This window comes from Hemicordylus capensis, chromosome 14, assembly GCF_027244095.1.
Source record: "Hemicordylus capensis ecotype Gifberg chromosome 14, rHemCap1.1.pri, whole genome shotgun sequence".
Lineage (NCBI taxonomy): Eukaryota > Metazoa > Chordata > Lepidosauria > Squamata > Cordylidae > Hemicordylus > Hemicordylus capensis.
In genome coordinates, this window is record NC_069670.1 from 10,579,623 (window position 1) to 10,607,201 (window position 27,579).

A 27,579-nucleotide genomic window follows, 5' to 3' on the forward strand; every position below is an offset into this window, starting at 1 on the left:
GCCTGCCCTGGCTTGCATTTGGATGGGTGACTACGTCTGAGTGCCTTTAAGATATCCCCTGGGGGTGTGACTCGGTGGAAGAAGAGCAGAAGGCCCCAGATTTACCCTCTGGCAGAATCACCAGCTGGGGCTTGGAGAGACCTCAGAGCCTGAACCCCTGGGCCAAGAGTCTGACTCGGTGAAGGCAGCTCCTCTGCTGAAGGGGAAAGGGCTGCAGCAGCTCAGGGGCAGAGCCTCTGCTTGGCAGGCAGGAGGGCCTCGTCTCCGTCTCTGGCAGCCTCTCCAGCTGGGGCTGAGAGAGGCTCCAGGAGCGCTGCTGCCGGTCCGTGCAGACAATACTAAATGGGACGGACCAAGGGCCTGACTCGGTGGGAGGCAGCTTCCTTCTCTCGGAAAACAGTGTGCGGGGGTGGAAAGGAGCCCAGAAGTTCCCGCTGGAGAGGGAGCGGCCTGGAAGGGTCATCCTCGGCCCTGCGCAGCCCTCGGCGGCGGCTGCTGCCTGTAGCGGAGAGGAGGAGCCAGTGGTCCCACCCCACCCCCATGCTGCTAAAAGGCCTGAGTTGGGGCGGAGGGCAGAGAAGGGGTTTGGGGTCTTCTCCCCGGCCAGCGAAGACGAGACAAAAACAACCCAGCCAGTCACCAGTTGAAGGATGGTTTAATGGGTTCTGCACTCCAGTGGCAGCTCACAGATCTACTCCAGCTCAGGTCCCGTGTGCGCATGAGTGCACACACACATGCAAACCACAGACCCTGCAGTCAGCGCTGGAAGGTGCCCCCATGGGCGCTGTACCCAGGAGGTGTGCTTCTCCCCGGCCTGCTTCCTGTGGATGAAGCCTAGACTGCAAAACATCAAGCTCCTTCTCATCACCACGAGCCCCCCCGCCCCCCACCCTGGCCAACTCTCCACACCAGAGGCCAGTCCTGGCTGTGCACCCAGTTCCTCAGGCCACCCTAACCCACCCCACCCCATCCACTCACCTGCAGCTCAGCGAGATGATCCCCACCCCACCCTTTGGGGCTGCCCTCCCCCTCTGCCTGCCTGGCAGCTCTGCCCCCCTCCTGCTGTCAGATTTCAGCCTCCCCCCCCCTCACCTGAGACAGACCTGCCTGGACCAGTCACTTCTCTCTCAGCCTATCCTACCTCACAGGGTTGTTGTAAGGATAAACAAGACTGTGTACGCTGCCTCTGGGCTCCTTGGAGGAAGAGTGGGACAGAAACGTAACCATGAACAAACAAGCAGCAAACCGTGGGCATTCTCGGGCATCAAGCCCCAAAGGCACAGCCCAGGTGCCCGAGCCGATGTGCCAGCCCCACCTCAGATCCGCCCCGCCCCCCCCCCCCCCCGGTGGCCTCCACCCCACACCCCGTGGCAGGGAAAGGAAAAGCTCCTACCGGGACAATCCCTTCCAGGCAAGGTCCCCGCCCGGAGCAGCTGGCCACCGACCAGCCCACCACTTCTCCTTCCAGGCCTACTCTAAGGGTGTGAGAGGAGAGGGGGAGAAGTCAGGTGGCCGCGCGGGGTGCCGGGGGAAGCTCCGTGCTCTGCTCAGCTGGCCGGCGGCAGGGCAGGAGGGGCGCCGTCTTGCTCCGGGTCAGCTCTGCCTGCTCGAATGCCTCCGAGATCCCTTCCCCTTCCTCCTTCCAGACACGGCTGTTCGTAGAGAAAAGAGTCAATGGGGAAAAACAAGGTTAAAACACAGGCCGCGCGGTGAACGAGCCGCAGGGGCAGCACCCGGAACTGGCCCACCGCCCTGGAGGCCGGCGCTGCCAAGGAGCCTGCCTGCCTGGCGGAGCTAGAAACGGGGTTAGTGGCAGCAACAGCAGAACAGCCGCGAGCGCACGAGAGAGAGAGGGGGGGGAGAGGCGGTGAGCGGCCCTGAGGGACAGGAGAGGCAAGGGGAAGTTAACCCAGGCAGGGAGGTGGAACGGACGGCAGGAGACGGAGACCACGGCAAGCCAGAGTGGCCAGTTCCCCATGCAGAAGTGGGGGCAGAGGCAGAAGGCAGCGGGGGGGGGGGGCGGGGGGCATCAGGGAAGCGACGCTGATTTGACGACGAGACGCGAGAGGTTCTGTAAAAGCCATTTAATCATTGACATCTTCCAAATAAAAAGCAGACAGCTTGCGGCAACACCCACAGAGTCCGTGAACCAGATGGACGAGGGGAAAGCCAAAGGTGTCCCCAGGAAGACAGCAAAGCAAAAGAAGCTTCCCCGGCTACGGAGCTCCTGGCGTCGTTCCGGGCGGCCCGCAGGACTCGGAGCTTCGTGTGCGGCACGGAGGAGGAGCAAGCAAGGAACGCGCCGGCAGAGGGGGCAGAGAGGCGGCAAACCCCCGCGGCTGTGGGGCCGGAGGAAAGAGTCCGGAAAGGAGCCCCACACCAACCGGGCGCGGGTCGACGAGCAACGGATCTTCAGCTCATCACGGGTCGGTGAGGCAGCGGCCGCTCTCCGAAGGCGGGTTTACGGGGCGACCGGATGGAAACCAAACCAAACAGGAAAGAGGGGAGAGGGGGGAAGGAGGAGGGCAGAACCAAAATGCAGCATCACCAACCTGGGATGGAGGTTTGGAGCAAAAGGTCAGCGCCGCGTCGAGGGTGCTCCCCGAGGGGGCTTCGCAGCCACCACTCTGGCGCGGCCTCGCACAAGCACACACGCTGGAGCCTGCAAAGAAACCTACACCACAGAGGGGCACAGATTACAGGGACACACTGGGCGGCCACACACACATGCGCGCGCGCGCGCGCACACACACACACACACACACACACACACACACACACACACACAGTCGCTGCAGCTCGGGATCCATGCACCTCTCCCTGCTCTCCATCCGCAGGCCCAAGCGGAGCTGCACTGGGTGGCTGAAGCACTCCTGCCCCGGGACCCTCATGCCAGCTCCTCCTCCAGCACTCATGGAGCCCGTCGCCCCGCCCGGCAAGCCACCACCCGAGCCCCACTTACGACTGGCTGGCGCACCCACCGGGCTCAGAACGTCTGGGCGTACTGGGCCGCATAGGCGCTGGCGTAGCGCTCGTAGTACTCCGCCACGTTGTAGGCGGTGCCTATGCTGTACTGGGAGTAGGTGGCGGCTGCAGCCGCGGCGGCCGCGTACCCAGGCTGGCTGTAGGCTTGGCTGTACGTCTGGTTGGCAGCGGCAGTGGCAGCCGCAGCGGCCGCTGCCGCTGCCGCCGTGTACGGGTCAGGGTACTGGGCCACGACAGCGGTGGACGTGGCGGTCCGCCTGCCCATGGGGCTCCGTTCCCTGTAGGCAGCCGGGGGCGGGGGGGGTGGGGGCGGCAAGGCCCGGTCGTAGGCCGCTCGGGCCCGGTCGTAGAGCTCGTAGGAGTAGCGGCCGCAATATTCCCTGTCGTACCACGCCCTGGGGCAATAGGGGCTGTAGGTGGGGGCCGGAGGGGGGACCCGCCCCCTGGAGAAGTAGTAGCTGGGGGCCGGGGTGGGCACAGTGGCGGCAGCGGCAGCAGCAGCGGCGGCTTTGGCAGCCCGGAGGGAGCTGTTGCTCTTGGAGAGGGTGACGAAGATCTTCTGGTCCTCCAGCGGGGTGTCGTTGAGGTGGAGGATGGCATCCATGGCCTCCCGCTCCTTGGCCATGTGGACGAAAGCGTAGTTCTTGACGATGTCGCACTCCACCACCTTGCCGAACCGCTCAAAGAGCTGCCGAACCTGGGAGGTGGTGGCCTTGGCGGAGACGTTGCCCACGTAGATCTTGGTGGCGTTGCGGATCTTGGAGGTGGCATACTCCACCGTCAGGTGGGCCCCGTAGAACTCGCTCTTGTGGAGGGCGCTGATGGCCTGGTGGGCCTCGTCCTCCTTCTCCATGTGGACAAAGGCAAAGTTCTTCAGGATGTCGCACTCGTTCACCTGCCCGTACTGCTCAAAGAGCTTCCGCAGCTCCTCGGCGGTGACCACCGGAGACAGCCCCCCCACAAAGATCTTCACCATGGCGATGCTGGGGGCCCCCACCGGGAATCACTGGGGAGGGGGGAGAGAGAGATTAGGCCCCCCAGAAGACTCCCCCTCTCCTGCCAGGCTGTTCCCTCTTCCCCAGCCCCGATCACAGCACCTGGGACAAGCTGATCTTCAAATGGCACAAGGACTGGTGAAGGACACTCCCCGGTGAAATGCAATGCATGCAGAATGAGTGTCCAGAGCACTAAGCCAGGCCCTCGGTCCATCTGGCTCAGCGCTGCCGGCCCTGACCGGCAGCAGCCTCTGTCCAGGGATGCGGGGAGGGGTCTCTCTCTCAGCCCTGCCTGGAGATGCTGCCAGCCAGGGGCGGGACTGGACCCCTTCTGCCCGCCACGCAGGGGCTGCTGGGCCCCAGGCTAGAGCCGCGCTCCCAGGGGCAGCCCCTTCCACGCGCGGCGGCTCAAGGGGCGCCCCAAGGACCCGGCTGCAGCAGGCAGCCTCTGTGTGCCCTGCCTGCCCTCCAGGGCAGGGGCCCCAGCTCGCCAACCAGCGCCCAGGCAGGAGAGGCGGCGGCGGCGGCGCCTCCGGACTGCGCCCCGGCAGAGCTGCGCGGCCCTCCTCCGCCCCGGCGGGTGCGCACCGGACCTCCTCCGCCCTCCCTCGCTGGCGGCACGATGGGGCCCCCGTGGAGCGTCTCCCGCGCCCCCTCTTCCCCCCAGGCTCCTGGGCGCCCCACCTGCTGGGGGCTGGATCGCGCTGCGCCCCGCGCCCGGCTGCGGCTGTTGCTCACCGGCCCGGGCTGCTCCGGCTGCGCCTCCTTTGCGCTCCCGCCCGCCGCCGCGGACCCTCCTCCGCCTCCTGCAAGGCTGAAGCCGCCTAGGCCTGCGCCATGTTGCCCGTCTGGGTCATGTGACGAGGGGGAGGGGCGGTGGGGCCGTGCCCCCCCGCTCCGCCCCCCACCAAAGCAGCCCGGCGGGGTCTGGCCGCGAGGGGGAGAAGCCGGTGCCCTCATGGGGCGGGGGGTTGGCCGCCGCTGCCTGCGCGAGTGCAGCTCCGCGAAGCGAGGAGGGAGGAGAGTCGGACTTCTTGAGGCAGCAGCAGCAGCAGGCAGGCAGGCAGGGATGCCCCCCTCCCCGGCCACGGTTGGCCCTGGAAGGGGCGCCTGCGTGTGTGAGCGCTAGAAGGGGGAGGGCCGCTCTGGGAAGAGCCGCACTGCCTGCCTCCTAGCCCACTCCCTCCCTGGCAGCGAGACTGGCCGGGCAGGGTCTCCTCCTGCCTGGCCCCTGGGGCAAGATCCTGCCCGGGCTGCGAAGAGGAAGGGCGGCCGTGACTAGGTGACCCCCTCCCACAGCAGCCGGAGGAAGGCGAGGCCCCCACTGGGGGGAGCCGCTCTCCAGCCCCGGGACCCCCGCTGGGGTGCAAAGCAAGGCCGCCCCCAGGCTGGCCCCGTACGGGAGCAAAAAACCCCACCGCGGCCGCAAGCCTCTTGGGGTGGGAGGCAGCCACAGGCCCAACACCCCACCCCACGGACGCTCCCCCCTCTGGATAGAAAATGAACACAGCCACTTCCTCCTGAGCTGGAGAGAGAGAGACCTGTACAATTCACCCGGCCTCTGTCACTGTTTCCACCCACAGACCCGGCTCCCAGAGGGATCGGGGCCCTGGCTCAGCGGGAGAGCCTGGCTGGCATGCTCAAGGGAGGGCTGGGAGAGATTCCGGGGAGAAGCTGCTGCCAGTCAGTAGAGAGTACTGAGCCAGACGGACCCCGCGGGGCCAGACGCCGCAGAAGGCCGCTGCCTCCTCGGGTTTTTGGAAAGCGGAAGATGGAACCAGGCCGCAAGGGGCACTGCCTTGGGGCTGTGGGGAGGTTGCAGGCTGGGCAGCCAGGAGAGCAGGTGCGGCCCCCCCTCACGGAACCCCCTGGTGTGTCACTGCAGCCACTGGCCAATGGGGCTGGCCCAACTGTGATGTCACAGACATGCCGCCCCCCCCCCCCCGCCCCAGCCAGGCCAACAGGGCCCAGAGGCCTTGCCCCCTCTCTGGTGTCCGCTATGGAGCTCCTGCTGGCGGCTTCCCGGCTCTGGCAGGGCGCCTCGGCGGCACGCCAACTGGCAGAGCCCGGTCCGGAGGAGGCGGCTCACCTGCTGAGCTGGGGGACGGTGCTGTGCAGCTCGGCGGTGGTGGTGGGGCTGGCCCTGGGGGCCAAGTGGCTCTTCAGGGCCCCTGGGCTGGAAGAGGCAGCGGAGGCCAAGGTGCAGGGCCGGGGGGGGCAGCGGGCGGGGGGGGGGGCGGGAGGAAGGCATGCTCGCCCCAAGAGACAGAGGCTCTGCCATCCGTGGACCCCACGGCTGACTCTGCACCTGCAGCTCTTGCTGGGAAGTGAAGGGCAGCAGACGCAGCAGCCTTTGGGGGGAGTGGGGGCAGGCCAGGCCAGGCTCTCCTCCTGGGCCTTGCCCTCGTGAGGAGGCCTGGCACTGGCCAGGCAGCCTGGCTCAAACTGCTGAAGGAGACGGCTAGCCGCTGGAGGTGCCGGGGCTGGCAAAGAGGCGGGGGGGGTGAAGTGGTGGTGGGGAGCTGGAGCAGGGCAGAGGCAAGCAGGGCCCCCTCAGAGGGCCAGGCGAGTTTCAGGCAGCAGCAGCAGCTCCAGGAGGAGCCCAGGCAGGAGATCAGCACCTCAGACAGCTCCCAGGGCGGGCCAGGGAGCAGGAGGCGGGGAGCTCCAGCAAAGGCCTGGGCCGTCCTGAGGGCGGGCTAGGCGGCCAGAGAGTTTGGGGGGTGGCCCCCTTCCCCAGGGAAGCCCCTGACCCAGCGCTGTCCTTCTTCCCTCCTCAGGAGGAGGAGGCGGCGCAGCAGGAGAGAGGGCCCCCCGAGGAGCTGGCCAGCCGCCTCCTGCAAGCCTTCACCCAGATGGAGCGAGAGCTGGTGAAGCTGGTCACCCTTGTGCGCAGTCACAAGGCCCGGCTGGCCCTGCAGCACCCCCCTGGCTGCGCCGCGCCCGGATGCCAGGAGGCCCGGGAGGGCGCCCGTGCCTTGAACCTGGCCGTGTACAACATTGTAGAGGAGCAGGCCCTGGAGGGCTCCCGGGAGAAATAAAGAGACGACTGTGGCCGGAGAGAGGCGGGCAGAGCAGTCCTAAGAACGGGGGAGCAGCCCTGCTGCTGGGCCAGGCCCACCACGGAGGCCCCTCTCGTCCAGCCTCCTGTCTCACACAGGGGCCACCCGATGCTGCTGAAGCCGGCAGGCGGGCGGGGGGGGGCATGCCCTCTCGTGACACCCCTGGCCCTGGCACTCAGAGGCATCCAGCCTCTGAGGCTGGAGGGGGCCTGTCACCCTCCGACTAGTAGCCGTGGATAGAGCACGAAGTGATGCAAACCCCTCGCAAAGCCCTCCAGGTTGTGGGCCGCTCTCACCCCGTCTTGTGGCAAAGCAGCCCACCAGTTGATTTTGCAGCCTGGAGGAGAGAAGGCCAGCCGCCGGGAAGGGGGCCCAGAGGGGCCCAGCTCTGGCAAGGGGGGAGGGACCCACCTGCTGGGCTCTGAACTGAGCCCTTGCCCCATTCCTCGTCCCTAGGGAAAGGGCCGGAGCTCAGTGGCAGAAGAGCCCCCCCCCCCAGGTGGCCCAAGAGGACTCAGGAAGACCCTGGCAGCCCTGCAGGGCTGCTGCCAGTCTGAGTAGACCATGCTGAGCCCAGCAGGGCAAGGGGCCGGCTCAGCAGGAGGCACCTTCCTTGGCTCCCCTGGGGAGGGGGCACCGCTCAGGGCAGAGCCCCTGCTTGGCACGCAGAAGGGGCCAGGTGACGAGAGAGAGCAAGAGCGCCCCCCTGCCTGGAGGAGAGTCTGGCTTGGCAGCAGGCAGCTCCCCACATTCCTGTGTTTGGCGGTGGGGGGGGGCGTAGCCCTGTGGCAGAGCAGCTGCCCCCCCGTCCCGCCCCAGCTCTCTCCCTGGCAGCAGCATCTCCGGATAGGGCTGCAAAAGACCCCCTCAGCCTGAAACGTCAGAGAGCGGCTGCCGGTCAGAGCAGACAGGCCTACGCTGGATGGACTGAGGGTCTGACTCCGCAGGAGGCAGCTTCTGAGGTCCCCATTCAGGTCCCGGGTTAAGGGCAGCGCGGGAAGGGGCCACTGGCCACGAGCAGGCCGAGGGAGCCCTGCAGCAGGAGGCGGCTGGAGCTGCAGGCACAGGAAGCCCCCAGGCCCACTTTTCCTGCCTCCAGGCTGATGCTCTCCCCGGAGCCAGCCCCCCCCCCACAGCCCACCTGCCCAGAGGTTTGTGAGGTCAGCAGCAGACAGGGCAGCCCCCTCCCCACCAGGGGAGAGCAGCAGCAGCAGCAGCAGCAAGCGGCCATGGCCCGGGCCGGCTGGATGCTCTTGCTTCTCTTCTGCTGCCTGGTGTGCCGCTGGGAGCCGCGCTGGGCCCCTCCGGAGGCCGGGGACCCCTCCGAGCAGGGGGGCTGCTGGGGGCAGCGGATGCTGCTGTGGCTGGTGAGCCTGGCGGGCTTCTCCGGCCTGGTCTGGCTCCTGGACGACTTCAGGACGGAGCCCTGCGCGGCCCAGGAGGAGGCAACGGTGAGTGCCCACTGGGCAAGGGCAGCGCGGTTGGGGGCAAGACCCCCCCCCCCCGAGAAGCACTCCACCCAGACGCGCGTGGGCAGGAGGAGTCCCCTGGGGCTCAGGCTAACCTTTGGATCCCCACCGTGGCAGCAGATCAAGAGGTAGGGCGGCGGGAGGAAGCGGCTGTCTGCCGAGTCTGACCCTTGGCCCATCGAGCTCAGGATTGCTCTACCCTGACCAGCAGCAGCAGCAGCTCCCAGCCCTGCCTGGAGATGCTGCCAGGGAGTGAACTGGGGGCCTTCTGCAGGCAGGCAGGCAGGCAGGGCTATGGGCCCCGTCCCCAAGGGCGTCTCCCAGGCTGCCTCCAGACCGGCTCCTCCCGGCCCCCTTTGCCCGGGGCTCAGGCCTGCCCTCTTCTTCCACGCAGGGGACAGACTGCAGCCTGGGCCCGGCCCGCCCGGCCCCCCACTGCAGGTGCACCTTCAAGTCCACCGTGAAGTCGCTGAGCCAGCTGGAGCGGGACTTGGTGGTCCTCCTGTACAAGCTCCGCAAGCAGAAGGGGTCCCTGGCCGCCAGCTGGCTCAGCCCAGACCCCGGCAGGCAGCCACCAGAGGCAGCGGCAGCGCAGGGCGGCCACCCGCCCAACCTGGTCATCTACACCATCCAGGAGGACCCCTAGGCAGCACTCCACAAAGCAGGGCCCTGCGAGGTGGTCACGGCCAGAGAAGGAGAAGGAATAAAGCGTTCCGAGAGAGAGTCCTCCCTGAGAGTTGCTGGCATGCGCAGCGGAGGGGGGCCATGCGCCTCTGGCAGCCTCCCCGGGCCTGGATCCTAGAGCAGCGGCTGGCTCCCTTGGCGCAGAAGCTGCGTGTGCACTACAAGTCCCATCATCCCCAGCTGCACTTGCTTGACGGGGGTGGGCGTCCAACTGCAGCTGGGGGGGGGGCTCAGTTTGGCCACTCGTGCCCTCAGAGGGGCTGCCCAGCGGCCTCTGTTCATGGGCGGGGGGGAGGAGGAGGGTGGACTCTGGGCCAAGGCAGCTGGGAGGGGGAGCGGGCCTGGGGAGCTGCCACGGCAGGCCCTGGGTCTGTCTGGCGCAGGACTGTCTGCACTGGCCGGCAGCAGCACCAGCTCTCCAGGGCTTCAGGCTCAGGGGCCCTTCCCAGGCCTGCCTGGAGATGCTGCCGGGGGCTGAGCCTGGGGCCGGGCCCTGCCACGGAGCCACGGCCCCCTCCTCCCATGCCAAGGGGAGCCTGCTTAGCCAAGGGGGCAATTCCTGCTGGCTACCTCGAGACCAGGAGGAGGCCCCCAACTACCAAAAACCTGGAGGAGCTTTTGTTCTGCTGAAGCCTGATCGGCAGGTGCTGTTCGGCCTTGCTGGGGGACTGGAGCAACTATGGGGGGGGGGAGGTGTCCCCAGCTGCCTGCCTGCCTGCCTGCCTGCCTGCCTGGGTGCTCTCCAGCCCCATCTCGATGGCTCCTGGGAGGGAGGGAGCCCCTCCCAGAGGCCTGCCCCAGCTTTGAACAAGGCCCCCATTATGCCTCTGCAGCCCCCCCTCATCTCCTTTCCAGATGAGCTCATTTCCCCTCTGCACCCAGGCGGGCAAGTGCAGGAACAAGCTGCAACAGGGCGGCCTGGGCGGTGCCAAGGCGATTCCAGGCACCGCTCAGGAGCACTGTGACTCTTGTGGGGGGGGGGGAGTCCACCTGTCTCCCTCCTGGCCTCCGGCTCCCCTTGCTCCCTGGAAAGGGGCTTCCAGCGCCAGCACACCGCAGCCCGAGGCTCCACGGGGGAGGCCTGCTTTGACCCCTGCGGGGAGGATTGGGCCCAGCCAGCCATGGGCAGCCCCTAGCTGGGTACTGCGCCACCCCCTTCCCTTGGGGCAGGCAGCAGATACAGGCTGGGGTGGGGAGAGAACCTGCTGATGCCGGCCTGGACCGTGGGGGGGATTTCCCCGCTTGCCCGATTTAAAAGCCGCCTCTGGCAGCCCCAGGAACAGCCTCCCTGGGAACCCACTTGAAGCAGCCGGTCCCAGCGGGGAGACCATTCCCACCCAGTCAGCGGCTGCTGGGTCCCTCTGCGCTGGCTGGCAGCAGCTCTTCTAGCCCAGCGGCCTCTCCCAGCCCTCCCTGGAGCTGCTGCCCTCCTCTCCCTCCCCCAGAGTCAGGGCCCCTTGGGGCTGGCTCCTGGCCTTCCCCCCCACCTCTCACCCAGCAGTCCTCCAAGAGGCCCCCACCGAAAACCTGGGCAAGCAGAAAGGCGCTGGGCCCAGTCCGGGGTGCCACCCGTGGGCGGAGAGCCAGCCAGCTGCTCGGGGACCCAGAGGGCAAGCCCCAGGAGCAGCAGCCAAGCTGGCTGTCGGGGGCCCCTGCTGTGCCTGCCCCGCTTGAGCAGAAAGGCCGGGCCTCCTCCACCCCGCTGGAAAAGCAGCCGAGACCATCGAACCGGGTGGGGCCATCTGCTTGGCATCCAGCCTGGTTCCTGCCTGGCCCGGGGTCACTCACGGTGGCGGCGCCTTGCACCTCGGGAGGGTTGCTCTCCGTTTGGAAGCCAGAGGGGGTCTCGGGCGTCCTGGAGTTCCTCCCAGCCCAAAGGGCCGCGGGGGGCCAGTTGGGGAACAAAAAAGCAAGCCCACAGTTGGGCGGGGGGGCTGGGCTTGCCTCTGCCCAGACAGCGGGATCAGGACAGCCATGGAAATCTACTCCGCCCCAGGCCAGAGCCAGGCAAGCTCAGCGCACCTGGGAAGGTGTGAGGAGGCTCTGGGGATTAAGTGTTCCAGTCACTTCCCTGGGGGGGGGGACGGGACGGGACGGGACAAAGGCTCATTGTCTTGGGGGGAGCTGGAGTTTCTCTCTCTCATGAGGGCGTAACGGGGGGGGGCGCTTTCCTTTGCCCCAATGAATTCATCCCTCTTGGGGTGATGCCGGGAGGCCTCTCAGGTGGGCGCCTTCCCCCAGCTCTCCTCCCCGCGTGCTTTTCTCCAGAGGAGCCAGCCCAGGCTTGAACCTGGGACCTTCTGCCTGCAAAGCTCAAGCGGGGGGGGCAGGGGGGGAGCTTTTCTTCCTGCGTTTGCTCTCAGGCAGCTGCTCCCTGGGCGCTGACTCTGACGTGGCAGGCCCAAGGGAGACGTGTGGGGAGCGCCCTTCCCTAGCCAGCCCGCTCAGGACTGGGCCCACCAAAGGGCGCTCTCAGGTTCCAGGCCGGGGGTCTCCCAGGCTCAGCTGGAGATGCCACCACCAGGGGGCAGAGGGGCTGAAGTGGCCATTGGCGGCCGGTGGGGGGGCCCTCCAGTGGGCCCTGGCGGCCCAACACAGGCATGGCCACTGGCCCCCTACGCTGCTGGCAGCATCCACGTCCCGATCCACTCCTGGGCTCCGTCCCTGCTCTGGGGCCCGACACAAAGCCAGCCGGGCAGGCGCCCCCCTCCCGAGGGACCCAGATGGCGGGCTGCTGAGGCTCGGCTCCCGTGTGCCAGGAGGCTCCGGGAACAGGCCCCGCGTCCCACGACGGCCCCCTTGCTGGAGGGAATCAAGTATCGCTTGGAAGAACATTCCTCTCTTGCAGAAGCAATGCAATTACCTCCTCAATGCACAATGGGAGCCAGGAAGAGGATGCCAGCAGGCCTGGCACAAGAAGGGGGCAGCTGTCCAAACACTCGGAGTCCAGCACACTGTGGGCCCAGGCGGCAGCCCCTGCCCTGCCTCGGTGTGTGGCCGTTAGGGGTCCTGAAGCAGACCCTGCCAGGAACACAAGCCAGGGCTGGGCCGTGTGGGTCCAGAGGAGGGGTGCTGCCGCTTGGGGTCCCCGAGAACCCCAAGGCCCTCGGGGCTGAGGCTGGAGGGAGCGGTCCAGCAAGTCCCCCTTGGACTGGGTGACCCAGGGCCATCCCTCAGCCTACCTCACAGGGTTATCGTCTTCAGGCAAGCACCAGCCTGCCTGGAGCAAACAGAGGAGGTTCGAGCAGGATTTGGGGCTGCAAAACCTGACAGGCCGAGAGGGCTGGCCCCTTCCCTTCCTGTATGCCGGGGCGGGGGGACCATGAAGAGAATGAGGACGGGGCACGGGGGGGGGGGAAGCACCGTTCTGGGTGCCACGAGTGAGATTTCTGAAACAGAAGTGGAGCCTGCCTGTGTGTGCACACGCCCTAGAGAAAGCAAGGTGGGGCAGGCCCAACATTCCGCAAGCACAGGCATGGGGGGTTCAGCCCCCACCCCACCCCAGGAGCCACTGGCCAAAGTCCAGGATGGGCAGCTTCTGAGCTGTGGGGTTGGTTCTTGGCCAGGACAGGGCTTCTGCTTTGGGGGAAAAAGGCAGGCAGGCAGGCAGGGAACCGAGCTCTCCCCCCACCCCCCAGCCAAGACAGGACGCGGGTGGGGACTAGACGGGGAAGGGGGGGCTGCAGAGGGCCGGGCCCAGCTGGGGAGAGGCAGCCACCTGGGCTAGAAATACCCCAGACACACCCGGGAGCAGAGGAGAGACCAGCAGGGAGCAGCTGACTGCGGGATTCTCGGGAGAGCTGGGGGAGCTGGGCAGGCGAGTGCACACACAGGCAGATGCCGCCAGGTAAGCCAGACTGCGGGGGGCCCAGTGGGGAAGCATCGCTCCTGGGATCAGCCCCTGCTCTCTGCAGGCAGGGCAAGGGGAAGAGCCCCCACCCCAAGGCTGAAGAGATGCTGCCACTCAAGAGCAGACAACCCAGAGCTAGACAGACCAAGAGCAGAAGCAGAGAGAAGGGGGGGGGCTTATTTGGGGGGGGAAGCGGGGGCCAGCGACATTCAGAAGCAACGGAAGTAGGTGGGCATGTAACCCGCCACGGTGTAAGCCCTGCCTCCCACTCTCTGCTGTTTCTAGGATGGCTAAATTCAACAGTCCCCCCAAACATCATTATTTCTTTTAAATGCACGTCCCTCTGTTGAGGCATTGGAGGGAACTCAAATAGCTGCAGCCCGACACCAGCTTTATTTGGACCAACCCAGACGAGAGAAAGTTGTGAGCAAGCCTTTGAGTCCTGCAGAACTCTTCCTCAAGCTGCGCTCTTAGGCACAAAGCACTCCGAGAAAGGAGGGCCGGGAGGATGGAAACCCCAAGTCACTCCCAGATGCTACAGTTTCCGTCTCCGTGGGAGGGCTGCTTTATTTCCCTCCCTCTTTAAGAATGCAAAAATAGGAGGAAAGGGGGGGGGGACCTCAACTGTGACCAAGCAGGAAAGAGACATTTCAGAAGTAGGGCGCACATGAGAGAGGCGTTCACACGCCTCCCACGGATGGGTCTCGGCCACTTTTCCACGGAGGTTCTTCCCAAGTAGGAGGGCTTCTGGGTGCCACCATCCCCTAAAGCCCGCAGGAGGCCGACGCAGGAGCAACCCAGAGCTCCTTGAGTGGCCGGCGGGGCCTTCAAAGGGTCCCGCTCACAAGCGTGGCCCCTGCTGACCCCCCCCGCCCCGCTTGTGCTTCTTCTGCACCCAGGCAGAGGCACCTGCCCGCAAGCACATTTCGTGCACGCCCGGCCAAGCGGACTCTAGTCCTCGAGAACTCCTCTCCAAAGTGGCGCTGAGTCTTCAGGCTCGCTTTGGACAAGGGCGTGAGCTGCCAGGGGCCGGGGCGGTGGTAACCGTGAGCTTGGCAGGCTCCAACGGGACCAACCTCATGCGCCCCGGTCTCCATGTTGCCTCCGGAGGTGCCTGGCTCTTCCAGACACACACCTGGGCTGGGGTCTTCTTCCAGGGGCGATGCCACCCTTCGGCTATGCTGCCATCCTCTCTCTCCTGCTGGCGGCTGCAGGGTGCTGGAGCCAGGAAGCTGCCACCGGACCCGGTTGCCACTTGCAGCGTAAGTCCTCGTTGGGGGGCAGCAGGGGAGGGGGCTGCGGGCGGGGAGGGAGGAGCCGGGGGCCCTACGACCCACTTCCCAGCCGCCACACTGCAGGCAAGAGACCCACAGCAGGGCCAAATAGCAGGCTTTAGGTCCCTGCCCCACTAAAGCTACCCAACACCAGATCAAGGCCGTGGAAATGCCCGCACTTAAAAAGAGACCCTTCCTGCAAGTTTGCCTTGGGGGACGTCCCACGGAATGGGAGATCTTGGCCAGGGGCATGCGGTGCCCAAACTCCAAATGGGAGAACTGGTCTGGTGGCAGCCAGCATGACTTGTCCCCTTAGCATATGAACGGGAGATTAGAAGTGAGAAGCACTGTCAGAGATTCCCCTTAGGTCGGGGATGGGGCCACTCTGGGAAGAGCATCTAGGTTGCAAGTCCCCTCCCTGGCAGCAGCATCTCCAAGAGAGGGCTGAGAGAGACTCCTGCCTGCAACCTGGGAGAAGCTGCTGCCAGTCTGTGCAGACAATCCTGAGCGAGATGGACCAAGGCTCTGACTCAGTATACGGCAGCTTCCTCTGTGCCTATGACCCTCAGCCTGGCAGGGTGGGAAGCGAAGGCAAGAAGAAGGGCAGAAACGCTGCTGCAAAACTAGCCTAGAGGGTCTGGAAGGGAGAGCCAGGCTTGTCTCTCCGATCGCCCGCAGGGGTCACTGGCTGTCCTGAGCCGGCAGGCCTTGTCCGGCATGCAGAGGGTCCCCAGCCCACTCCCTGGCAGCATCTGCAGGCAGGGCTGGGCGAGACCCCTGGGGAGCCGCTGCCAGTCCACCCAGCCCCTCCCTGGCCTTGGCCTCCCCTAGGAAGCACCGTGAACAAGGCAGGCCTGGGGAGCCACCCCCTCTCCCAGGACCGGGCCCAGCGCCGGCCCCTCACCCCCCCTCCCCGCTCCCCCCCCCAGCTTTCAACGTGACCATCAAGAGCGACCAGCGGGGCAGCTGCCGCGGCACTCACATGCTCCAGGCGTGCGTGGGCTACTGCGAGTCGAGCGCCTTCCCCTCCAAGTACGCCGTCCTCCGGGCCAGCCACTTCCGGCACAACCTCACCTCCGTCTCGCAGTGCTGCACCATCACCAAGATGCAGAAGGTGAGAGGCTGGTTGGCTGGGGGGGGCCCTCTCAGCCCCCACCGCACTTCTAGGTTTGCCCCCCCACCAAGCACAGGGGCTGAATCCGCACAAGGGGGGCGGTGCCGTCGAGCGCCCACCTGGGCCAAGATGTTCTGCTGAGAGGCAAGGCTGCGCCCCCTCCTGGCGGGCCGCTCTCTTGCAAGCTGGGGCCGGGAAGGGCGGGGGGCGGCGGCTGAGGGCCACGCTCCATCTTGGGCTCTCCCTTTCTCCACAGATCAAAGTGCGGCTGCAGTGCGGGGCCACCCGGCGCAAGACCTTGGAGGTGTTCACGGCCCAGAACTGCCAATGTGACGCTTGCCGCCTCTCCCGCTACTAGGGGAGGCCAGGCCGGGGGCCTCGGGGTGGCTGCTGAATGTGGGGCCTGAAGGGCCCGCAGACACCCCCCCTTGGAGACAACCAGGGGAGATCAACCAGGGACCCCCCCTTCGGGGCGGGAGGGGCCCTGCAGAGGGCTCAGCCCTCCCCCCTGCCCACACAGAGACCCTTCCCCCCAAAGCCAGGCCTCTCCTCCCCCCAGCTCCGGCCAGCCCCAGGCGCCACTGACCAGACACCCACTCTGCTGTGACATGAAGGGTTTCTCTCTTTATTGAATACAGACTCGTCCAGCAAAAGGAAAAAGAGGGCAGGGGGGTTTCCATGGTCGCGAAACGTTTAATAAATAGACCAACTCGCCCCCCCCCCACAAAATAGCTCTCTTCTGCAGCCTCCCCGCCTCCCCCCCCACCCCCACCCCTCAGGGCCTCCTCCTGTGGAAACTACACCCGTGCGGCATCTAATCGGCTACAGAAAAAGGTGCACCTTGGCTGCTAAGTCGAGTGGCCAGACGGCTTCAGTGTTCGGCTAAGAAATTAAAAAAAACCTGTAATATACACGCCAACCCCCTTTCCCAAAACAACCCCCCAGTGACTATTTCTTGTTACAGAGAATGCTCAACGTCGTCGTCATGCCTAGTGGGGGGGGGAGCAGTGGGGAAGGGGTTACCTTGCTCCCCACCCACAAAAACGAAAAACCTTTGGTGGCGATGGCGGTGGAGGGAAGAAGAGGAGGGACGACATAGAAACCCAAGACCGATGGGGGCCCACACACACCCCCAGTAGCCCACCCTGCCTTCCAAGGGGGACTCCCAAGCCCCCCCCCCACCAAGAGGGCAGCTGAGAGGAGGAGGAGCAGCAGCAGTAGGGGCGGCGGCGGCAGCCCGCCCACCCCACAGTGGGGGTGCATCCGCCACCCTTCTCCACGGAAAGCCTCCCCTCCCCACCACAGGCAGAACCAACCCTGCTTCCGGCTGTGCTGCCACCAGCTCTTCTAAAGTGCAGGAGTTTCAACGCTCCCCCCCCCGCCCACCATCCCTGCTCCTCTCCAAACCCCACCTTTCTGCTCGCGCCTTCGGATCCTCTGAGGGGAAGCGGGGGGGGGCGCTTCTGAACAAAGTGCCTCCTCCTCCTCCAGTGCCCCACACCCCTCCCCTCCCCTCCCGCGCCAGCATGCAACATTTGGAAAACCAAAGCAACGAGTAAGTGCTTGGGGTGGGATCCCTTGCAGAGGCAGCCCCCCCACCCGGCCGAGCCCCCCTGCCCACCCAGGACCCCATGCATGGACTCAGCTCCGCTGCCTCCACTTTCCTCCCCCAGGAGAGGGCCCTCAGTCTCTGACCCTCGGCGCTGGGGGGCGGGAGAGAAGGCCCTGCAGCAGCCCTGCTGGGGCGGAGTGAGGAGCCGCACAGAGCCAGGGAGAGGGCGGGCCGGCCTTCAGGGCAGCCTCCTTTGTGGCCTGCTCCCCCAGTCCCCAAGACAGGCCTGACCCCCTCCCATCAGGGGGCCGCACACAGCTTCTCCCCACTCCCCCTGAGGCACAGCCCCCCAACCCCCGTCCTGGCCACAAGACACCCACACAGAGCGAGCTTTGAATCCGCAAGTCTATTGCTTTAGGTTGCCAGCAGGGGCGCCCATCTTGCCCGCCCCCCCACCCCCTCCAAGACCGACACACTGGCCTCAAGCTCCTGGCGGCTGCGCCCGCAACTCCTCCCCACACCAGATGGGACACACCGCCACAGACTCCGGGGGCCCTGCGGGGAAGGGGGCCCAGGGCAGGTGCCCGCAAGCTTTGGCACTGGCCGGAGGGGTGCTGCTCCCAGGGGGCCTCCTGGGCAAGGGGGCTCCGGGGAGGGGAGGGGCTCCTAGCTGGCCCCCCCTCCGCTCTGCACAGCCAAGCTGTGCTGCAGGTTCAGGCGGTTCATCTTGGCCTCCTCCAGGCCCTGCCGCTTCCGCAGCTGCAGCTCGTCCAGCTGCCGCCAGAGCTCCAGCCGCTCCTCCTGCTTCTTCAGCTCCCTGCAAGGCAGGACAGGAGGGGGGGAGGAGGGTGGGCGGAGGGACCCCCGGCGGCAGCCCCTTCCGGGGTGAGCAGGGGCCCAAGGAGGCTGCTGGGCCACGGGGGTGGGGGGGTGCACAAGCGTCCGGGCCGCGGCCCCCTCCCCTAAAGGGAACACCATGCAGCCACTCATGCCAGGGCAAACCAGAACAGCCCCTGCTTAGCAGAGGGGACCTTCCCTGCCCCTGCCCCCAGTCCAGCTCTCCTCCTGCTGGCTTCCACCACCGCACCTGAGGAGGGTGCCAGTCGGGTGTTTGGCGGGGGCAGAGGCCAGAGGGGCTGCCCAGGACTGCCCCCTCCCCAAAGACATTCAGGCACTTACTGCTGTTTCTCCACCTTGTAGGAGGCCGTAAGTTCGTCAAAGAGTTTCCCGTTCATCTCCATGAAGGTCTTGAGGACATTGTAGACCAGGGAGACGATGGTCCTAGTGGGGGGGGGGGGGGCGGGGAGAGGAGGGTCAGGAAATGGCAGGGCAGGGACACTACACTGCCACAGCTCAGCCCAGGAAGCTGCCGCCGCCGCCAGAGTCAGGCCCTTGGTCCCGCAAGCTCAGGACTGTCCACACTGACTGGCAGCAGCAGTTCTCCAGGGTTCTAGGCATCAACTTCCTCCCCACTACAGACCTCTCTCCTGCCTCCCCGCAGTCCTCTTTTTCCTGAACTAAGAAGCCCCAAGAGGTGCCAGAGGCTTCCCGAGGGCGACAGCCTCCCCCCCACCCCCAGGTGCTCACGGGTTCCAGTGCTCCTTGGAGACGTGGTAGAGCGTGCCAAAGATGGTGGGTAGCACCGTGTGGCAGTTGTCTTCGACCAGGCTCAAGATGTACTCGTTGTTCCAGAAATACAGAGCCCGCTCTGCAACCTGCAGGGGACGGGGGGGCTCAGCGGGGGCCGGGGCTTCCGCCTGGCCCCCTGCCCCTCACTCCCAGGGCGGCCCGCCTCGGGCCCCCCGGCTGCCCGCCCCCAGCGCCCCATCCGCCCCCTGGGCACCTGGAAGTGGGGGCTGGCGATGCAGCGTGCCACCTGTCGGAAGAGCGGCTCCTGGACCTTCACGAACTGCGAGGGCTCGATCACGTCCAGGATCTCCTCGATCTCCCCCAGGAACATCACCTCCTTCTGGGTGCACGTCTTGGGCCAGTACTTCAGGAGGCCGCGGATCACCTGGGCAGGCGAAAGCGGGGGGCAGCCCAGTCAGGAGCAGGCCCCCTTGGAAGGAGGGCCCTCAGGGAGCCGGCCCACAGGAGTCTCTCTCTCTCACACACACAGAGGGGGCTTGCAGGGGTTTAGACAGGAGGACGGAGGAGAGGAAGCAGAGGGCTCCCTCTTCCCAAGGGGGCTCCCAGGCCCAAAAGGAACACAGGGGAGACCCCCACCCCCAGGCACAACCCCTGGGAGGGTGGCTCTGCTGGGCTGGAGGGGGACCCTGGCTCAAAGGTCCCTGCTGGATAGATAGAAGAGAGCCACCTTCGGGCTCTCCACCACCGCTTCTCAGGGAAAAGAAACACAAGTTCATAAGGACATCCCCCTGGGATCATCCCTGAGCAGCCCTGTGAGATCAGGCCCAAGGCGGCCCACCCACCCACCCAGCCTCCTGTTTCCCACGGGGGCAGCCCACAGGCAAGAGCTGAGAGGGGCAGGCCCTCTCGTCTCCTGCTGTGACTCCCCTGCCACTGGGACTCAGAGGCCGCCTCCTGCCTCTGAGGCTGGAGGTGGCCTGCAGCCCTCTGGCAAGGAGCCCTTGATAGACCTCTCCTCCATGAAGTCAGCCAAGCCCCTCTTCAAGCCATCCCAGCTAGTGGCCATCCCCACATCCCGGGGCAGCGAATTCCCAGTCCCAAACCCCCCGCCTTGCAAAGGTGCCTCTTGGCCCAAGGAGGAGGGGGTGGCCCCTAATTTAGCCCTTCCTTCTAGCCCTCCCCCTACAGAACTTTCTAAAGCCAGGAGCCGGAAGGGGGGGGGTCGGGCCCCTCGAGGATTCCAGCCCTGCATCGAGCCACAATCCATGGCCATTCTGGGCCACTGCAAGCCCTTTGCAGGCTAGAGAGGGGTCACCACCCCCTCCTCCCACAGACCCAGGGAGACGGCAGCTCCCAACCCTGAGCCCCTGCCTGCCCGCCTGCCCACCCCAGACCTGTTCCTTGCTCTCAACTGCCCCAGTCTATGGATGCCGTTCCCGGGAGGGCCTCCAAGCCTGCCAGCCGCCCCCCACCATAACCCCCCCCAACTCACATGCTCCGTCAGCGTGGCATCCTTCTCCAGGAACTGGACCACACAGTACGCCAGCTGCAACGGAGACCCGTGGGAGTCAGATGCCACCCACTCACCCTGAACAGCTGGGAGGAGAGCTGGTCTGGTGGGAGCAGAGCCTGACTCGCCCCCTTTGCTAAGCAGGGTCTGCCCTGGCTTGCATCTGGATGGGAGACTCCATGTGTGAGCACTGGGAAGAGAGTCCCCTGAGGGATTGGGGAAGACCATCCGCATGCCTGCCTGTAGAAGGTCCCAGGTGCCCTCCCCGGCGGCAGCAGCATCTCCAAGAGAGGGCTGAGAGAGAGGCCTGGCTGCAGCCTGGGAGAAGCCGCTGCCCGTCTGCGTGGACAGTCCTGAGTGAGTGGGACCGAGGCTTCCTCTGACTCTTTGCCAGGACTGACTGCCCGCCCTCCTCAGCTAGAGTGGGATTCCAGGCCCTGGAGTGGGCTCTTTCACATGCAAAGCGCGTACTGTGGACCCAGAGCTGGGGGTGCAGATCAGTCCCACCCCACTGGCCGAGGCAAGGACCGCCCGCCCCCCGGCACAGGAGGGGCCCCTTGAGGAGGCAGACCCAGGGCGGGCCCCCCGTGCCGTGCTCCAGCGCTGACCGGGACCCCTCCCTGCGTCCTGCCCCCCAGGAGGCAGACTTCCCTTGCTGCCCCTCACCTGGGCGTGGAAGATGGAGAGAGACTTCACTGAGTGGAGCGGGATGAGGACCCGGACCAGGAACTGCTTGTGCTCCGTCTTCAGGGGCAGGGCAAAGCCGTTGATGATGCTGGGAAGAGCCACAGGCAGGCTTCAGGCAGGGCGCTGGGGAAGGCAGCCCCCGGCTGGACAGAGGACGCCCCTCTTGCTCTCCCCCCCCCCCACAAATATATTCTGGGAAGGCACAGCTACGCATTCCAGATTCCACACCAGGCATGGCTTGTCCCAACGGCTGAATTCGTGGCTGAAGACACAGAGAGCTCCCTCCTCCCCTCCAACCTCAGTCCTCAAGGGTAGCACACTGTGGCTGGGGGTGGGGGGCACGGCAGAGTTCCAGGAGCCTCGTCCTCTAGGCCCTTCCGCCCCACCTGCCCCAGAGCGAGGAGGAGAAGGAGGCCTCCCACTCGCACGAGTGGCAAAAGGTGCGGGGTGCAGAGACGGCTGTGGGAGGCCTGCAGTCCAACTGACCCAGGGAAGCTACGGGAAGGCACGCTCCCCCCACCCCCTGCCCACCACGGCACCCCCAGGCCCAAGGCAGATACCTTCCCAAGATCTCCAGCAGTTCTGCCACACCGTTGAAATGCTCCGTCTCATAGATAAACCTGCCGGGGAGAGAAGGAATTGGGTGGGGCTGCCAGTGATGGGCCCCGGCTCAGGGGAAGAGGCTCGGCTCTGCAGGCAGAAAGGCTGGGTCCAGTCCCCGGCAGCAGCAGCAACAAGCGGGGCTGAAACCCTAGAGAGCGGCTGCTGCCAGTCAGGGCAGGCGAGGCTGAGCAAGCTGGACCACGAGGCTGACTCAGAAGGCAGCTTCCCGGGTTCGGAGAGGGCAGATCCAACCTCCTCAGGTCCAGGGCCATCAGCCGCCTCCCCGAGCCAACGTGGGTTGCTTGGCTACTACAGTCCTGGTTGCCAAGCTGGCCGCACAAGCCAGAGGGAGACTCAGAGCCCACTCCAGCCAGCGTGGGTCTTTCCCTCCTAGAAACGGGGGGGGGGGGTGACCAGGGAGGAGAACAGCCGCTGGAGCCCAGAGGGCCGGTCCATCCCACCCTGCCCTCTAGTGGGCACCGGGTGGCATCACAGGCTCAATGGGGCAGTCCCTCCCCACCCACCAAAATGGGGGGGGGCTGAGCAAAGGAACCCCTCCCCATTTCTCCTGTGGGGGGAGCAACCCTGCCTTTGGGGGAGGAGGGGGAGGAGGAGGAGGAGGGAGGGAGCTCACCGCAAGAAAATGTTGTTGCACTGCTTGCGGATGTAGGCGCGCAGCCCCAGGAACTTGCCGTAGACGCGGTGGAGGATGGTCTTGAGGTATTCGCGCTCCCGGGGATCCTCACTGTCAAAGAGCTCCAGCAGCTGCAGGAAAGGGGGGGTGGAGTGGTCAGCCAAGGCCAGCCACAAGCCCCCTGCCTCCTCAAAGGGGCAGTCTGGGGAGAGCCCCGAGTCGGGGCCAGCAGCACCCAGAGAGCAGGCCCTTGAGCCCCCCACCCCGCCCCACCTCTTCACCACGCAGCCTGGGAAATCTGGCTCTCTGGGGAGTTGCACGCCGAGAGCCAGCCTGGAGCAGCAGCCAGAGTGTCCAGCAAGGATCAGGGAGACCTGTTGCCAGAACCTGAGGGGTATACTCGTGTGAAACAAGGGCCGTAACCCTTGGCTTTTAAAAAGCCAAGGCAACCCTGGACCCGGGTTCAAATCCCCATTCAGCCAAAGGACTCACTGGGTGACTGTGGGCCAGTCACTTCTCTCCAAGGCTCACAGGGCTGTTGTGAGAACAAGCACAACCATGTACACAGCCTCTGCACGCTCTGGGGGAAGCGCAGGATGTCAAGATGCATAAGAAATAAAAACAAACAAGGCTGCTGCCTGACTTCGGCTGTTGGATTCTTATCCCAAACAGGGCAGGGAAGACAATGCAGGCGGGTGCAACTAGGCAGATTGACGTTCTTTTCCAAAGCATCGAAAAAACAAATAAGGTGGCTCCCTCCCTGGCCCCAAAGGGCTCCAATGTTAAAACCAAACACAAGGTAGGCACCAGCAACCACCACTGGAGGGGTGCTGAGCTGCAGGTGGATAGGGCCCCCTGCTCCATTTCAAGAGAACCACCACTTGGACAGGTGCCTCCTTGCTCATTTAGCTAAAAGCCACCGCACGGCGGCGGGGGGAGCGTTCCAGGAGATTGCCCCCCTGTGGGAAACCAACAGGATACTGGACTAGGCAGGCCTGGGCCTGATCCAGCAGTGAGGCTCTTCCGATGCTCGGGAGCCTCTCCCCTCTGCTCACCCTCAGCCTCCTGGGAATGCTCAAGGCGCCACCCTCTGCTCTGCCCAAAGCTTTCAAAGAGGCGTACGGCCAATTTAAAAGAACACTCAGCAGCAGCAAAGTGCGCACAAGAGGGCAGGCCAGCACAAACAATCGATAGAGTCTACAGCAGCACAAACCCTAAAGCCTCATCTCATCATGAGGGCCTAAGGAGAGGCCTGCTGGATCAGGCCAAGGAACCACCCAGCCCAGCATCGGGCCTCACGCAGTGGCCAGCCAGGTGCCCCAGGAAGCCCTCGCAAGGGGGGACGGAGAGGGTGACCGCCCCTCCCAACGGTGTTGCCTCCCCTCTGATGTCCAGGGGCATCGTGCCCTCTCTGGTCCTGGTGGAAATACACAGCTGTCAAGGCCAGCAGCCACCGAGAGCCCTGGCACTCCATGCATCTGTCTAATCCCTTTTTAAAAACCACCTAGACTAGATGGGAGGCCATCACCACATCCACCAGCAGGTTCTGGCTTTTTGTTCCAGGGCCCTGATCAAAAACAAAAAACGAAGGGGGGGGGGCTCAAGCAAGAGCCTGGAGAGTCTCTTGGGCAGCAGGGGGGTGGCTCTGAGCAGGACCTTCCCGGAAGGCCCCCCTCCCCAAGCCTTCTGGCTGGCTGATCCTGACTGAGATTTGGGGCTCACCAGGGCTCAGAATAAATGGAGAGCTTCAGCCCAAGCCAGCAGAGCTGGACTCCAAACATCCGGGAACAGGAGGCAGACCTCCAGGTGGTCAGAGGGCAGCAGCATTCGCCCAGAATAAAGCCACCACCAGCAAGCCATGGAACAAAACTTGACACAGAATAAAGCACAATGCTTTATTCACAAATCCCACACCAGGGAGATAGCAATGTTTTTTTTAAAAAAAACAACCATTGGAAGAGGGACCACAGGAAAAAATCGAGGCCTTAAACATCAGGAGGTGGGCACCAAATGGATTTCCTGAGCAAGAGAGTGCCACAGCTGGGGAAGCACCATGAACAAGGCCCTCTCCCGTGACCCCACACAAACTGAGGCCAGACTTGTGAAGCTCAGATGCTCAGAAAGGGGTTCCCTGGCCCCGCCCTGCCCCTTTCACTTCCCCCTCCACTCACCAGCAGTACAAATTTCTGGTCTATGTAACGCTTGGCAACCGAGGGTTGGAAGTCTGGGCTCTCAAGGAACCGGAGGAAAAACTCGTAAACAAGCTGCGAAGAGACAGATGGAGCTGGGAAGCACAACCGCCACGAACTTTCCCCCACACAGAGACTTCCACTTCTTCCCCCAACCACGCTTCTGCACAGCACCCCAACCCAAGCAGACTGGAGCAGGAAAGGGGCACCCCACCCCTTTCCTCTGCCTCTCAGCCCACCTGAGAAGAAACCCCCCCCACCATTCCTCCAGCCCCCTGACAGCGTCTCACCTGGAGATGTGGCCACGAGGGCTCCAGGTTCGGCTCGTCCTCTTCGGGGTCAAACTCGGGGTTTTCACTGGGAGGAAGCGTCCGGAAAATATTGACCGAGATCTAGGAGCAGGGAGAAATCAGCCAGGCTACACACACACACACACACCCCTTGCTTCCACACACACCACTCTCAAACTCTACAAGGCAGGAGAAGAGCAGACACACACACACACAGCTTGGCCCCACAACACACAAGGATAGACTGTGCTCTTTTCTGACCTTGGGCATTTCTGCACAGCCTGCTTAACCAATGTATCCCTCCTCGAGGGGCCCTCTTCCCCGGTTTCATCTCTAGAGCTTGTCCTTGCTAATTTTATTGATAGATCGATTGATCGAGATGATTCACACCCAGATAAAGCAAGCAACAGCAACAAGAGGCCATGCCAGAGCCCAATTGAGTTAGTAATTGGGCATGCACCCCACAACAACACTGGATGAGGCTTGTGGCACCGGAAAGACCAACACATTTGTTTTAGCAGAAGCTTTTGTGAGCTACTGTGAGCACTTCATTGGAGACAGAGAGGAGGGGGCTGCAGCTTAGGGGCAGAGGAGCCTCTGCGTGGCCTGCAGAAGGTCCCCGGTTCCCTCCCTGGCAGCAGCAGCATCTCCAGGGAGGGCTGGGAGAGACCCCGGAGCCGGAAACCCTGGAGAAGCCACTGCCAGTCAGTGCAGACGGATCAAGGTCCTGACTCAATATAAGGCAGCTTCCTATGTACATTAAGGGTTATCCTCTGGTGGCAGGTGTACGTACACACACACAAATAAATCAACGGTGGGATTCCAAAGCAAAGCACTGCCATTTGGCTGCTGTTATTCAAACTGTGTATCTACAAATTAAAGAGCCACAGCCCGTGAAGGCGGCCTTCTGGCAAGGCAGGTCCGTTCATCCAGGTAACAAGAAAGAGAGCCCGGAGAGTCCCTGCGAGTGCTGGGCTGGGCGGCCTTCCCGGCTGAACTGAGCACTTGAGAGACGCAACTACGGTCTTGGTGGAAACCCCCCCCCCCCGCCCCCAGGCAGTCACCATCCAGCCTCCTGACAAATCCCAACTCAGCAGTCATTCAGGGCCGTCTCTCCCACAACAAGAACAGGGGATGCCGAGCTCGCCATTCCGTCCTTGGCCGAGGAAGAGGGGTGCGGCCCGAAATGCTGCCCCAGCTTCTGGGAGCCACTAGGCCGTCTCTGGAAGCCCAGGCGGCCGCACGGCCTGGCTCTCCCGGCTCGCCATGAACTCCCCAGCGGGCCATCCGGCCCAGCTGTTGACCTGCTGCCCCTCAGGCTCAGGGGACGCCTGTCCCTGCCCCACACCTGGAGCCTGTGGGCTTGCCCCACAGGAGAGGCAATGGCTCCCCCCCTGCCCTGCTCACCATCTTGATGATCTCGGGGTACAGAGGCTCTATGAGGATGCCGCGGTTGGTGGCCACACACTCCACCAGCTCGTTGAGGGCGGCCCGCTTGATCTCCTTGCCTTTGAGGTCGGCCACGCAGTCCAGGAAGTCGAAGAGGATGGAGCACTGCTGGAGCTTCTTGCACAGGAGGTCGTGCAGCTCGGAGACGGGGGCCTCTGTGGGGGAGGGAGCCAGCGGGGACCCATGAAGCCCACGCCCTCGCCCAGCCTCATCCAGGCAGGGCCTGGGCACCCTACAGGGGCAGCTTGCCTTCCAGGACCCAGCTCTGCCCCTCAGCACCAGACCCACGGCTGAGCCCCAGAAAGCAGGCCCATAGCCAGGTCTGCTTAAACATTATTTACGAGATAAGCTCTGAACGTTCATTGCAGTGAGGACTGGTGGGGACCAGTGTTCCCTGCCAGAGGGATTCCCAGATGTTGTTGACTACCACTCCGAGCATCCCCAGTTGCAATGGCCTTTGGCGGGGGATTATGGGAGTGGTAGTCAGCAACATCTGGGAATCTCTCTGACAGGGAACACTGCTGGGGACCAGGTAAGCTAACCCTAACCCCCCCCCCGCCTCCTTCCTTGAGCAGAAGCCCCCCCCCAGCCACACTGCTGCCGCCGCCGCCTGCTCCTGTGTCTCCCTTGGGGTAGGAAGCGGCCCTGGGAATGCCTCCCGGGGGCTGTAACCATGGCAGCCGTGGGGCCAGGCAGATCCAGAGCCAGAGATGAGCAGCCTCCAGCAACCTATGGGGGTGGGTGACACACGGAGGGCAGCCTCTTCTGCAGGACCCCTCTCCTCACCCGCACCCCACCACTCAGGAAATCACGAGGCAGGTGCGTGGCTGCAGCAAGTGGGCCCCCCCCACGAAGCCCAAGGAGCCCCACCCGCCAAGTCCGAGAGGCTGCCAGGCCCCGGGGTGCAGCAGAGCCAGGGCAGGGCCTCCAACCAGACCTGCAGGTGGCGGGAGGGGGGCGGGAGTGCCCCTCCAGCCAGGAAGCTGAGGAGGCTGGCTCTCTGCTGGCTCCTGCTGCACCTGACGGCTCTCGCTCGCTCTCCCACACCAGGCGAGAAGAAGCACCTCTGGAGCTGTCCCCATCACAAGGGAGCCCCCCCCCGCTATTGTGAAAGGCTTCCACTGGGGCCCCCACCCCCGCAGAAGGGAGCCCTGCCTGAAAGCCCAGCAGAGTCGCCAGGAGAAGGACCCCCGCGGGCCCAGGCAGGGCCGTCAGGCCCCCTGCAGCCCGGCGCGCGAGCCTGGCCCTCCGAGCAGCGCCCGAGGAGGGAGGAGAGCGGAGGGCGTCCCCAGCCAGCGCGAGAGCGGCGGCAGCAGGCCAGGCCCCCGCCCGGGCCTCGCCAGCCCGGTGCCCGCCCAGCCAGCCGGGCAGGCTCACCTTTGAGCAGGGGCAGCGGGGTGAGCTCCTGCTGGTTGCTCTGGTAGCGGAACTGCGAGGAGCTGTGCGAGCGCCTCTGGCGGGAGCGCCGCAGCGAGCGCCGCGAGAAGCCGTCCACCTTGTCCGCCGGCGGCACCGGCGAGAGCCCCGGCGAGGAGGGGCTGGTGGGCGTCACGGCGGCGGGGGGCGCCTTGGGGCTCTCCATGGCGGCGGGCGGCGGCCCAGCGCAAGCAGAGTCCTGTCTGTCCGTCCGTCGGTCCCTCAG

The 27,579-nt window shown here is 65.1% G+C and overlaps 3 protein-coding genes across 6 annotated transcripts; 1 reads left to right on the plus strand and 2 right to left on the minus strand.

Annotated features, from left to right (window-relative positions):
• Positions 1-1,064: 1,064 nt before the first annotated feature.
• On the minus strand, positions 1,065-15,485 carry LOC128337371 (RNA-binding protein 4-like). Of its 4 annotated transcripts, XR_008312245.1 has the most exons (4): positions 4,719-5,620; positions 2,553-3,991; positions 1,394-1,652; positions 1,065-1,194 (listed from the first exon to the last, which is right to left on the minus strand). XR_008312245.1 is itself a non-coding variant. In XM_053278302.1 (2 exons), exon 2 carries the CDS (start codon positions 3,959-3,961, stop codon positions 2,987-2,989), a length of 975 nt encoding a protein of 324 aa, XP_053134277.1. In that variant the 5' UTR covers positions 3,962-3,991; positions 15,302-15,485; the 3' UTR covers positions 2,070-2,986. The 4 variants fall into 4 exon arrangements, 3 of the variants coding, with proteins under 3 accessions (XP_053134277.1, XP_053134275.1, XP_053134276.1); XM_053278302.1 differs by lacking the exons at positions 1,065-1,194; positions 1,394-1,652; positions 4,719-5,620 and adding an exon at positions 15,302-15,485 and having other exon boundaries at positions 2,070-3,991; XM_053278300.1 differs by lacking the exons at positions 1,065-1,194; positions 1,394-1,652 and having other exon boundaries at positions 2,070-3,991.
• Positions 13,579-15,971, plus strand: GPHA2 (glycoprotein hormone subunit alpha 2). Its single transcript, XM_053278303.1, has 3 exons — positions 13,579-14,307; positions 15,249-15,433; positions 15,690-15,971. Exons 1-3 carry the CDS (start codon positions 14,208-14,210, stop codon positions 15,789-15,791), a joined length of 387 nt encoding a protein of 128 aa, XP_053134278.1. The 5' UTR covers positions 13,579-14,207; the 3' UTR covers positions 15,792-15,971.
• Positions 15,972-16,037: 66 nt separating this feature from the next.
• Positions 16,038-27,528, minus strand: PPP2R5B (protein phosphatase 2 regulatory subunit B'beta). Its single transcript, XM_053278298.1, has 12 exons — positions 27,315-27,528; positions 25,896-26,092; positions 24,489-24,590; positions 24,181-24,273; positions 22,010-22,140; positions 21,333-21,392; positions 20,752-20,860; positions 20,068-20,121; positions 18,829-18,999; positions 18,573-18,700; positions 18,165-18,266; positions 16,038-17,802 (listed from the first exon to the last, which is right to left on the minus strand). Exons 1-12 carry the CDS (start codon positions 27,517-27,519, stop codon positions 17,652-17,654), a joined length of 1,503 nt encoding a protein of 500 aa, XP_053134273.1. The 5' UTR covers positions 27,520-27,528; the 3' UTR covers positions 16,038-17,651.
• Between the last annotated feature and the right edge of the window lie 51 nt (positions 27,529-27,579).